Below are 12,015 nucleotides of genomic sequence, written 5' to 3' on the forward strand. Positions count from 1 at the left end.
CTGGGCTCTGTCCTGAGTCCCCCCCCCCACCTGGGAGCCGTGGCCTTGTCCTGGCTGGGCTCTGTCCTGGGTCCACCCCCCCCCACCTGGGAGCCGTGGCCTTGTCCTGGCTGGGCTCTGTCCTGAGTCCCCCCCCCCACCTGGGAGCCGTGGCCTTGTCCTGGCTGGGCTCTGTCCTGAGTCCCCCCCCCCACCTGGGAGCCGTGGCCTTGTCCTGGCTGGGCTCTGTCCTGGGTCCCCCCCCCCACCTGGGAGCCGTGGCCTTGTCCTGGCTGGGCTCTGTCCTGGGTCCCCCCCCCCCACCTGGGAGCCGTGGCCTTGTCCTGGCTGGGCTCTGTCCTGGGTCCCCCCCCCCCACCTGGGAGCCGTGGCCTTGTCCTGGCTGGGCTCTGTCCTGGGTCCACCCCCCCCCACCTGGGAGCCGTGGCCTTGTCCTGGCTGGGCTCTGTCCTGAGTCCCCCCCCCCACCTGGGAGCCGTGGCCTTGTCCTGGCTGGGCTCTGTCCTGGGTCCCCCCCCCCCACCTGGGAGCCGTGGCCTTGTCCTGGCTGGGCTCTGTCCTGGGTCCCCCCCCCCCACCTGGGAGCCGTGGCCTTGTCCTGGCTGGGCTCTGTCCTGGGTCCCCCCCCCCCACCTGGGAGCCGTGGCCTTGTCCTGGCTGGGCTCTGTCCTGGGTCCCCCCCCCCCACCTGGGAGCCGTGGCCTTGTCCTGGCTGGGCTCTGTCCTGAGTCCCCCCCCCCCACCTGGGAGCCGTGGCCTTGTCCTGGCTGGGCTCTGTCCTGGGTCCCCCCCCCCACCTGGGAGCCGTGGCCTTGTCCTGGCTGGGCTCTGTCCTGGGTCCCCCCCCCCCCCCGCCTGGGAGCCGTGGCCTTGTCCTGGCTGGGCTCTGTCCTGGGTCCCCCCCCCCACCTGGGAGCCGTGGCCTTGTCCTGGCTGGGCTCTGTCCTGGGTCCCCCCCCCCCCACCTGGGAGCCGTGGCCTTGTCCTGGCTGGGCTCTGTCCTGGGTCCCCCCCCCCCACCTGGGAGCCGTGGCCTTGTCCTGGCTGGGCTCTGTCCTGGGTCCCCCCCCCCCCACCTGGGAGCCGTGGCCTTGTCCTGGCTGGGCTCTGTCCTGGGTCCCCCCCCCCACCTGGGAGCCGTGGCCTTGTCCTGGCTGGGCTCTGTCCTGGGTCCCCCCCCCCCACCTGGGAGCCGTGGCCTTGTCCTGGCTGGGCTCTGTCCTGGGTCCCCCCCCCACCTGGGAGCCGTGGCCTTGTCCTGGCTGGGCTCTGTCCTGGGTCCCCCCCCCACCTGGGAGCCGTGGCCTTGTCCTGGCTGGGCTCTGTCCTGGGTCCCCCCCCCCCCCTGGGAGCCGTGGCCTTGTCCTGGCTGGGCTCTGTCCTGGGTCCCCCCCCCCACCTGGGAGCCGTGGCCTTGTCCTGGCTGGGCTCTGTCCTGGGTCCACCCCCCCCCCACCTGGGAGCCGTGGCCTTGTCCTGGCTGGGCTCTGTCCTGAGTCCCCCCCCCCCACCTGGGAGCCGTGGCCTTGTCCTGGCTGGGCTCTGTCCTGAGTCCCCCCCCCCACCTGGGAGCCGTGGCCTTGTCCTGGCTGGGCTCTGTCCTGGGTCCCCCCCCCCACCTGGGAGCCGTGGCCTTGTCCTGGCTGGGCTCTGTCCTGGGTCCCCCCCCCCACCTGGGAGCCGTGGCCTTGTCCTGGCTGGGCTCTGTCCTGGGTCCCCCCCCCCCACCTGGGAGCCGTGGCCTTGTCCTGGCTGGGCTCTGTCCTGGGTCCCCCCCCCACCTGGGAGCCGTGGCCTTGTCCTGGCTGGGCTCTGTCCTGGGTCCCCCCCCCCCACCTGGGAGCCGTGGCCTTGTCCTGGCTGGGCTCTGTCCTGAGTCCCCCCCCCCCCACCTGGGAGCCGTGGCCTTGTCCTGGCTGGGCTCTGTCCTGAGTCCCCCCCCCCCACCTGGGAGCCGTGGCCTTGTCCTGGCTGGGCTCTGTCCTGGGTCCCCCCCCCCACCTGGGAGCCGTGGCCTTGTCCTGGCTGGGCTCTGTCCTGGGTCCCCCCCCCCACCTGGGAGCCGTGGCCTTGTCCTGGCTGGGCTCTGTCCTGGGTCCCCCCCCCCCCCCCTGGGAGCCGTGGCCTTGTCCTGGCTGGGCTCTGTCCTGGGTCCCCCCCCCCACCTGGGAGCCGTGGCCTTGTCCTGGCTGGGCTCTGTCCTGGGTCCCCCCCCCCACCTGGGAGCCGTGGCCTTGTCCTGGCTGGGCTCTGTCCTGGGTCCCCCCCCCCCACCTGGGAGCCGTGGCCTTGTCCTGGCTGGGCTCTGTCCTGGGTCCCCCCCCCCCACCTGGGAGCCGTGGCCTTGTCCTGGCTGGGCTCTGTCCTGGGTCCCCCCCCCCCACCTGGGAGCCGTGGCCTTGTCCTGGCTGGGCTCTGTCCTGGGTCCCCCCCCCCACCTGGGAGCCGTGGCCTTGTCCTGGCTGGGCTCTGTCCTGGGTCCCCCCCCCCCACCTGGGAGCCGTGGCCTTGTCCTGGCTGGGCTCTGTCCTGGGTCCCCCCCCCCACCTGGGAGCCGTGGCCTTGTCCTGGCTGGGCTCTGTCCTGGGTCCCCCCCCCCACCTGGGAGCCGTGGCCTTGTCCTGGCTGGGCTCTGTCCTGGGTCCCCCCCCCCCCTGGGAGCCGTGGCCTTGTCCTGGCTGGGCTCTGTCCTGGGTCCCCCCCCCCCACCTGGGAGCCGTGGCCTTGTCCTGGCTGGGCTCTGTCCTGGGTCCACCCCCCCCCACCTGGGAGCCGTGGCCTTGTCCTGGCTGGGGTCTGTCCTGAGTCCCCCCCCCCCACCTGGGAGCCGTGGCCTTGTCCTGGCTGGGCTCTGTCCTGAGTCCCCCCCCCCACCTGGGAGCCGTGGCCTTGTCCTGGCTGGGCTCTGTCCTGGGTCCCCCCCCCCCACCTGGGAGCCGTGGCCTTGTCCTGGCTGGGCTCTGTCCTGGGTCCCCCCCCCCACCTGGGAGCCGTGGCCTTGTCCTGGCTGGGCTCTGTCCTGGGTCCCCCCCCCCCCACCTGGGAGCCGTGGCCTTGTCCTGGCTGGGCTCTGTCCTGGGTCCCCCCCCCCCACCTGGGAGCCGTGGCCTTGTCCTGGCTGGGCTCTGTCCTGAGTCCCCCCCCCCCACCTGGGAGCCGTGGCCTTGTCCTGGCTGGGCTCTGTCCTGGGTCCACCCCCCCCCCACCTGGGAGCCGTGGCCTTGTCCTGGCTGGGCTCTGTCCTGAGTCCCCCCCCCCCACCTGGGAGCCGTGGCCTTGTCCTGGCTGGGCTCTGTCCTGAGTCCCCCCCCCCACCTGGGAGCCGTGGCCTTGTCCTGGCTGGGCTCTGTCCTGGGTCCCCCCCCCCCACCTGGGAGCCGTGGCCTTGTCCTGGCTGGGCTCTGTCCTGGGTCCCCCCCCCCCCACCTGGGAGCCATGGCCTTGTCCTGGCTGGGCTCTGTCCTGGGTCCACCCCCCCCCACCTGGGAGCCGTGGCCTTGTCCTGGCTGGGCTCTGTCCTGAGTCCCCCCCCCACCTGGGAGCCGTGGCCTTGTCCTGGCTGGGCTCTGTCCTGGGTCCCCCCCCCCCACCTGGGAGCCGTGGCCTTGTCCTGGCTGGGCTCTGTCCTGGGTCCCCCCCCCCCCACCTGGGAGCCGTGGCCTTGTCCTGGCTGGGCTCTGTCCTGGGTCCCCCCCCCCCCACCTGGGAGCCGTGGCCTTGTCCTGGCTGGGCTCTGTCCTGGGTCCCCCCCCCCACCTGGGAGCCGTGGCCTTGTCCTGGCTGGGCTCTGTCCTGGGTCCCCCCCCCCCACCTGGGAGCCGTGGCCTTGTCCTGGCTGGGCTCTGTCCTGGGTCCCCCCCCCCACCTGGGAGCCGTGGCCTTGTCCTGGCTGGGCTCTGTCCTGGGTCCCCCCCCCCACCTGGGAGCCGTGGCCTTGTCCTGGCTGGGCTCTGTCCTGGGTCCCCCCCCCCCACCTGGGAGCCGTGGCCTTGTCCTGGCTGGGCTCTGTCCTGGGTCCCCCCCCCCCACCTGGGAGCCGTGGCCTTGTCCTGGCTGGGCTCTGTCCTGGGTCCCCCCCCCCCCACCTGGGAGCCGTGGCCTTGTCCTGGCTGGGCTCTGTCCTGGGTTCCCCCCCCCCGCCTGGGAGCCGTGGCCTTGTCCTGGCTGGGCTCTGTCCTGGGTCCCCCCCCCCGCCTGGGAGCCGTGGCCTTGTCCTGGCTGGGCTCTGTCCTGGGTCCCCCCCCCCACCTGGGAGCCGTGGCCTTGTCCTGGCTGGGCTCTGTCCTGGGTCCCCCCCCCCCACCTGGGAGCCGTGGCCTTGTCCTGGCTGGGCTCTGTCCTGGGTCCCCCCCCCCACCTGGGAGCCGTGGCCTTGTCCTGGCTGGGCTCTGTCCTGGGTCCCCCCCCCCACCTGGGAGCCGTGGTCTTGTCCTGGCTGGGCTCTGTCCTGGGTCCCCCCCCCCCACCTGGGAGCCGTGGCCTTGTCCTGGCTGGGCTCTGTCCTGGGTCCCCCCCCCCCCCACCTGGGAGCCGTGGCCTTGTCCTGGCTGGGCTCTGTCCTGGGTCCCCCCCCCACCTGGGAGCCGTGGCCTTGTCCTGGCTGGGCTCTGTCCTGGGTTCCCCCCCCCCCGCCTGGGAGCCGTGGCCTTGTCCTGGCTGGGCTCTGTCCTGGGTCCCCCCCCCCCACCTGGGAGCCGTGGCCTTGTCCTGGCTGGGCTCTGTCCTGGGTTCCCCCCCCCCCCCGCCTGGGAGCCGTGGCCTTGTCCTGGCTGGGCTCTGTTCTGGGTCCCCCCCCACCCGTGGCTGGGCTCCGTGGCCTTGTCCTGGCTGGGCTCTGTCCTGGGTCCCCCCCCACCCGTGGCTGGGCTCCGTGGCCTTGTCCTGGCTGGGCTCTGGCCTGGGTCCCCCCCCCACCCGTGGCTGGGCTCCGTGGCCTTGTCCTGGCTGGGCTCTGTCCTGGGTCCCCCCCCACCCGTGGCTGGGCTCCGTGGCTCTGTCCCGGGGTGGCAGGTGCCCTCCTTGCCCCGCGCTCTGGTGGGGGCCTGTCCGCGCGGGGTCATGGTGCAGGGTCTGTGCATGGGCTGGGAGCTGTCCCTCGCGGGGGTGGGGTGCCTGAGCCCCCGCTGGCCCCTGAGTGGCTCCTCTCCTTCGCAGGCCACTAGCTGCCGGCGTCAGCGGAGTCCAGCGGCAGGAGGCCGGCCGGGGCCAGTGGCGCTGCGTGCTGCCCGCCGCGGGACACTGCCCCCCTGGGGGCTCCGGCGTCACCCCTCCCCCCGTTCGACCCCGCAGCGGGGCCCTGCTCGTCTGTTCCCTAGCAACAAGGGCAGCCCCCCATGACCACGGGGCTGGGGGAGCAGCCCAAGGAAGGCCAGGCTGGCTCGGGCGCCCGTGCGAGGGGGCCGTACCCCGCGGGTGCTGGGCTCCCAGGCCCATTGGCTGGGGCGGCGCCGGGCACAGAGGATCAGAACTGTGACGGGGGTCCCAGTGGGGGAGGGGCCCCATGGCCCATTCCCCAGGGACCCCGCCCCCTCCCGCCCGCCACAGACCCCGTCACTTGGCAACGCTCCCCCACTGTGACAAAGTAGGAAAGTTCTTTTCTTTGAATACCGTGTGGGCCTCAGTTTCTCCCCTAAGTACCTATGCGGTGGGGGGCTGGGTGTGCGACCCGACCCCAGGGCCCGTGTGGCTGCGACCGGCCGACACCCTGTCCTGGTGACCGGACCCGACCCCTGCAAGGGGCCAGCCGGGGGGCTGGAGAGCAGACGGGTGACCCGTTTCCCGGGGCGGTGCGGGGGAAGGTGGGTCTAAGGCTGGCTGCCGGGCGGGGTCCGTCTCTGGGTTTGGGACTGGGGGGGGGCACCTGGAGCCCCCCCAGACGGACGTTGCCGAAGATCCCGGCTCCCTGCACTCACAGGCTCCGTCCTGCGCCAGGTCCCGTCTGTGGCGGGCCTCGCTGGGGGGGTCATGGGGGTCAGAGCCAGGAGGCGCCGAAGCTGAGCAGGCTCCTTGCCCTGGTGCCCGGCGCCTGAGGGGAGACGCTGCCCAGAGTCAAGCCTGGCTGCCCCCAGCCCTGAGCCCCCCCAATCACCTGGCGGTGCCCAGCCCCCTGAGCCCCCCAATCACCTGGCGGTGCCCAGCCCCCTGAGCCCCCCCAATCACCCGGCGGTGCCCAGCCCTGAGCCCCCCAATCACCCGGCGGTGCCCAGCCCCCTGAGCCCCCCAATCACCTGGCGGTGCCCAGCCCCCTGAGCCCCCCAATCACCCGGCGGTGCCCAGCCCCCTGAGCCCCCCAATCACCCGGCGCTGCCCAGCCCCCTGAGCCCCCCAATCACCCGGCGGTGCCCAGCCCTGAGCCCCCCAATCACCCGGCGGTGCCCAGCCCCCTGAGCCCCCCAATCACCCGGCGGTGCCCAGCCCCTTGAGCCCCCCAATCACCCGGCGGTGCCCAGCCCCCTGAGCCCCCCAATCACCCGGCGCTGCCCAGCCCCCTGAGCCCCCCCCAATCACCCGGCGCTGCCCAGCCCTGAGCCCCCCAATCACCCGGCGGTACCCAGCCCCCTGAGCCCCCAATCACCCGGCGGTGCCCAGCCCCCTGAGCCCCCCAATCACCTGGCGGTGCCCAGCCCTGAGCCCCCCAATCACCCGGCGCTGCCCAGCCCCTTGAGCCCCCCAATCACCTGGCGGTGCCCAGCCCCCTGAGCCCCCCAATCACCCGGCGGTGCCCAGCCCCCTGAGCCCCCCCAATCACCCGGCGGTACCCAGCCCCCTGAGCCCCCCAATCACCCGGCGGTACCCAGCCCCTTGAGCCCCCCAATCACCCGGCGGTGCCCAGCCCCCTGAGCCCCCCCAATCACCCGGCGGTGCCCAGCCCCCTGAGCCCCCCAATCACCTGGCGGTGCCCGGCCCCCTGAGCCCCCCCAATCACCCGGCGGTGCCCAGCCCCCTGAGCCCCCCAATCACCCGGCGGTGCCCAGCCCCCCTGAGCCCCCCAATCACCCGGCGGTGCCCAGCCCCCTGAGCCCCCCAATCACCTGGCGGTGCCCAGCCCTGAGCCCCCCCAATCACCCGGCGGTGCCCAGCCCCCTGAGCCCCCCAATCACCTGGCGGTGCCCAGCCCTGAGCCCCCCAATCACCCGGCGGTGCCCGGCCCCCTGAGCCCCCCAATCACCTGGCGGTGCCCAGCCCTGAGCCCCCCAATCACCCGGCGGTGCCCAGCCCCCCCTGAGCCCCCCAATCACCCCGGCGCTGCCCAGCCCTGAGCCCCCCCAATCACCTGGCGGTGCCCAGCCCTGAGCCCCCCAATCACCCGGCGGTGCCCAGCCCCCTGAGCCCCCCAATCACCTGGCGGTGCCCAGCCCTGAGCCCCCCAATCACCCGGCGGTGCCCAGCCCCCTGAGCCCCCCAATCACCCGGCGGTGCCCAGCCCCCTGAGCCCCCCAATCACCTGGCGGTGCCCAGCCCTGAGCCCCCCAATCACCCGGCGGTGCCCAGCCCCCTGAGCCCCCCAATCACCTGGCGGTGCCCAGCCCTGAGCCCCCCAATCACCCGGCGGTGCCCGGCCCCCTGAGCCCCCCCAATCACCCGGCGGTGCCCAGCCCCCTGAGCCCCCCAATCACCTGGCGGTGCCCAGCCCCTGAGCCCCCCAATCACCTGGCGGTGCCCAGCCCCTTGAGCCCCCCAATCACCCGGCGGTGCCCAGCCCCCTGAGCCCCCCAATCACCTGGCGGTGCCCAGCCCCTTGAGCCCCCCAATCACCCGGCGGTGCCCAGCCCCCTGAGCCCCCCAATCACCTGGCGGTGCCCAGCCCTGAGCCCCCCCAATCACCCGGCGGTGCCCAGCCCCCCCTGAGCCCCCCAATCACCCGGCGGTGCCCAGCCCTGAGCCCCCCCAATCACCCGGCGCTGCCCAGCCCCCTGAGCCCCCCAATCACCCGGCGGTGCCCAGCCCCCTGAGCCCCCCAATCACCCTGGCGGTGCCCAGCCCTGAGCCCCCCAATCACCCGGCGGTGCCCGGCCCCCCTGAGCCCCCCAATCACCTGGCGGTGCCCAGCCCCCTGAGCCCCCCAATCACCCGGCGGTGCCCAGCCCTGAGCCCCCCCAATCACCTGGCGGTGCCCGGCCCCCTGAGCCCCCCAATCACCCGGCGGTGCCCAGCCCCCTGAGCCCCCCAATCACCCGGCGGTGCCCAGCCCCCCTGAGCCCCCCAATCACCTGGCGGTGCCCAGCCCTGAGCCCCCCAATCACCCGGCGGTGCCCAGCCCCCTGAGCCCCCCAATCACCCGGCGCTGCCCGGCCCCCTGAGCCCCCCAATCACCTGGCGGTGCCCAGCCCCCTGAGCCCCCCAATCACCTGGCGGTGCCCAGCCCCCTGAGCCCCCCAATCACCTGGCGGTGCCCAGCCCCCTGAGCCCCCCAATCACCTGGCGGTGCCCAGCCCCCTGAGCCCCCCAATCACCTGGCGGTGCCCAGCCCCCTGAGCCCCCCAATCACCCGGCGGTGCCCAGCCCCCTGAGCCCCCCAATCACCTGGCGGTGCCCAGCCCCCTGAGCCCCCCAATCACCCGGCGGTGCCCAGCCCCCTGAGCCCCCCAATCACCCGGCGGTGCCCAGCCCCCTGAGCCCCCCAATCACCTGGCGGTGCCCCGGCCCCCTGAGCCCCCCAATCACCTGGCGGTGCCCGGCCCCCTGAGCCCCCCCAAATCACCCGGCGGTGCCCAGCCCCCCAATCACCCGGCGCTGCCCAGCCCCCTGAGCCCCCCAATCACCTGGCGGGTGCCCAGCCCCCTGAGCCCCCCAATCACCCGGCGGTGCCCGGCCCCCTGAGCCCCCCCCAATCACCTGGCGCTGCCCGGCCCCTTGAGCCCCCCAATCACCCGGCGGTGCCCAGCCCCCAATCACCCAGCGGTGCCCAGCCCCCTTTGCCCCCCAATCACCCGGCGGTGCCCAGCCCCCCTGAGCCCCCCAATCACCCGGCGGTGCCCAGCCCCCTGAGCCCCCCAATCACCCGGCGGTGCCCAGCCCCCTGAGCCCCCCAATCACCCGGCGGTGCCCAGCCCCCTTTGCCCCCCCAATCACCCGGCGGTGCCCAGCCCCCCTGAGCCCCCCAATCACCCGGCGGTGCCCAGCCCCCTGAGCCCCCCAATCACCCGGCGGTGCCCAGCCCCCTGAGCCCCCCAATCACCTGGCGGTGCCCGGCCCCCTGAGCCCCCCCAATCACCCGGCGGTGCCCAGCCCCCTGAGCCCCCCAATCACCCGGCGGTGCCCAGCCCCCCTGAGCCCCCCAATCACCCGGCGGTGCCCAGCCCCCTGAGCCCCCCAATCACCTGGCGGTGCCCAGCCCCCTGAGCCCCCCAATCACCTGGCGGTGCCCAGCCCCTTGAGCCCCCCAATCACCCGGCGGTGCCCAGCCCCCTGAGCCCCCCAATCACCTGGCGGTGCCCAGCCCCCTGAGCCCCCCAATCACCCGGCGGTGCCCAGCCCCCTGAGCCCCCCAATCACCCGGCGGTGCCCAGCCCCCTGAGCCCCCCAATCACCCGGCGCTGCCCAGCCCCCTGAGCCCCCCAATCACCTGGCGGTGCCCAGCCCTGAGCCCCCCCAATCACCCGGCGGTGCCCAGCCCCCCTGAGCCCCCCAATCACCTGGCGGTGCCCAGCCCTGAGCCCCCCAATCACCCGGCGGTGCCCGGCCCCCTGAGCCCCCCAATCACCTGGCGGTGCCCAGCCCTGAGCCCCCCAATCACCCGGCGGTGCCCAGCCCCCTGAGCCCCCCAATCACCTGGCGGTGCCCAGCCCTGAGCCCCCCAATCACCCGGCGGTGCCCAGCCCCCTGAGCCCCCCAATCACCTGGCGGTGCCCAGCCCCTGAGCCCCCCAATCACCCGGCGGTGCCCAGCCCCCTGAGCCCCCCAATCACCTGGCGGTGCCCAGCCCTGAGCCCCCCAATCACCCGGCGGTGCCCGGCCCCCTGAGCCCCCCAATCACCCGGCGGTGCCCAGCCCCCTGAGCCCCCCAATCACCTGGCGGTGCCCAGCCCCCTGAGCCCCCCAATCACCTGGCGGTGCCCAGCCCCTTGAGCCCCCAATCACCCGGCGGTGCCCAGCCCCCTGAGCCCCCCAATCACCTGGCGGTGCCCAGCCCCTTGAGCCCCCCAATCACCCGGCGGTGCCCAGCCCCCTGAGCCCCCCAATCACCTGGCGGTGCCCAGCCCTGAGCCCCCCAATCACCCGGCGGTGCCCAGCCCCCTGAGCCCCCCAATCACCTGGCGCTGCCCAGCCCCTGAGCCCCCCAATCACCCGGCGGTGCCCAGCCCCCCTGAGCCCCCCAATCACCCGGCGGTGCCCAGCCCTGAGCCCCCCCAATCACCTGGCGGTGCCCGGCCCCCTGAGCCCCCCAATCACCCGGCGGTGCCCAGCCCCCTGAGCCCCCCAATCACCCGGCGCTGCCCAGCCCTGAGCCCCCCAATCACCCGGCGGTGCCCAGCCCCCTGAGCCCCCCAATCACCCGGCGGTGCCCAGCCCCCCCTGAGCCCCCCAATCACCTGGCGGTGCCCAGCCCTGAGCCCCCCAATCACCCGGCGGTGCCCAGCCCCCTGAGCCCCCCAATCACCCGGCGCTGCCCGGCCCCCTGAGCCCCCCAATCACCTGGCGGTGCCCAGCCCCCTGAGCCCCCCAATCACCCGGCGGTGCCCAGCCCCCTGAGCCCCCCAATCACCTGGCGGTGCCCAGCCCCCTGAGCCCCCCAATCACCTGGCGGTGCCCAGCCCCCTGAGCCCCCCAATCACCCGGCGGTGCCCAGCCCCCTGAGCCCCCCAATCACCCGGCGGTGCCCAGCCCCCTGAGCCCCCCAATCACCTGGCGGTGCCCGGCCCCCTGAGCCCCCCAATCACCTGGCGGTGCCCGGCCCCCTGAGCCCCCCAATCACCCGGCGGTGCCCAGCCCCCTGAGCCCCCCAATCACCTGGCGGTGCCCAGCCCCCCTGAGCCCCCCCAATCACCCGGCGGTGCCCGGCCCCCTGAGCCCCCCCAATCACCTGGCGCTGCCCGGCCCCTTGAGCCCCCCCAATCACCCGGCGGTGCCCAGCCCCCAATCACCCAGCGGTGCCCAGCCCCCTTTGCCCCCCAATCACCCGGCGGTGCCCAGCCCCCAATCACCCGGCGGTGCCCAGCCCCCTTTGCCCCCAATCACCCGGCGGTGCCCAGCCCCCTGAGCCCCCCAATCACCCGGCGGTGCCCAGCCCCCTGAGCCCCCCCAATCACCCGGCGGTGCCCAGCCCCCTGAGCCCCCCAATCACCCGGCGGTGCCCAGCCCTGAGCCCCCCAATCACCCGGCGGTGCCCAGCCCCCTGAGCCCCCCAATCACCCGGCGGTGCCCAGCCCTGAGCCCCCCAATCACCCGGCGGTGCCCAGCCCCCTGAGCCCCCCAATCACCCGGCGGTGCCCAGCCCCCCTGAGCCCCCCAATCACCCGGCGGTGCCCCAGCCCCCTGAGCCCCCCAATCACCCGGCGGTGCCCAGCCCTGAGCCCCCCAATCACCCGGCGGTGCCCAGCCCCCTGAGCCCCCCAATCACCCGGCGGTGCCCAGCCCCCTGAGCCCCCCAATCACCCGGCGGTGCCCAGCCCCCTGAGCCCCCCAATCACCCGGCGGTGCCCAGCCCCCTTTGCCCCCCAATCACCCGGCGGTGCCCAGCCCCCTGAGCCCCCCCAATCACCCGGCGGTGCCCAGCCCCCTGAGCCCCCCAATCACCCGGCGGTGCCCAGCCCCTTGAGCCCCCCAATCACCCGGCGCTGCCCAGCCCTGAGCCCCCCAATCACCCGGCGGTGCCCAGCCCCCTGAGCCCCCCAATCACCCGGCGGTGCCCAGCCCTGAGCCCCCCAATCACCCGGCGGTGCCCAGCCCTGAGCCCCCCAATCACCCGGCGGTGCCCAGCCCCCTGAGCCCCCCAATCACCTGGCGGTGCCCAGCCCCCTGAGCCCCCCAAATCACCCGGCGGTGCCCAGCCCCCTGAGCCCCCCAATCACCCGG

At 74.9% G+C, this 12,015-nt stretch overlaps 1 protein-coding gene across 1 annotated transcript in view; it reads left to right on the plus strand.

Moving 5' to 3' along the window:
- LOC142823433 (obscurin-like protein 1) overlaps positions 1 to 5,900 on the plus strand; it is a gene marked incomplete at its 5' end in the record, with an annotated part of 30,671 nt that extends 24,771 nt beyond the window's left edge. Inside the window, 1 exon segment of the mRNA XM_075914481.1 lies at positions 5,155 to 5,900. Within this exon segment, the coding sequence (XP_075770596.1) occupies positions 5,155 to 5,162 (8 nt within the window).
- Positions 5,901 to 12,015: the final 6,115 nt, after the last annotated feature.

The sequence above is a fragment of the Pelodiscus sinensis genome, unplaced genomic scaffold, assembly GCF_049634645.1.
Source record: "Pelodiscus sinensis isolate JC-2024 unplaced genomic scaffold, ASM4963464v1 ctg155, whole genome shotgun sequence".
In the NCBI taxonomy this organism is placed as follows: Eukaryota; Metazoa; Chordata; order Testudines; family Trionychidae; genus Pelodiscus; species Pelodiscus sinensis.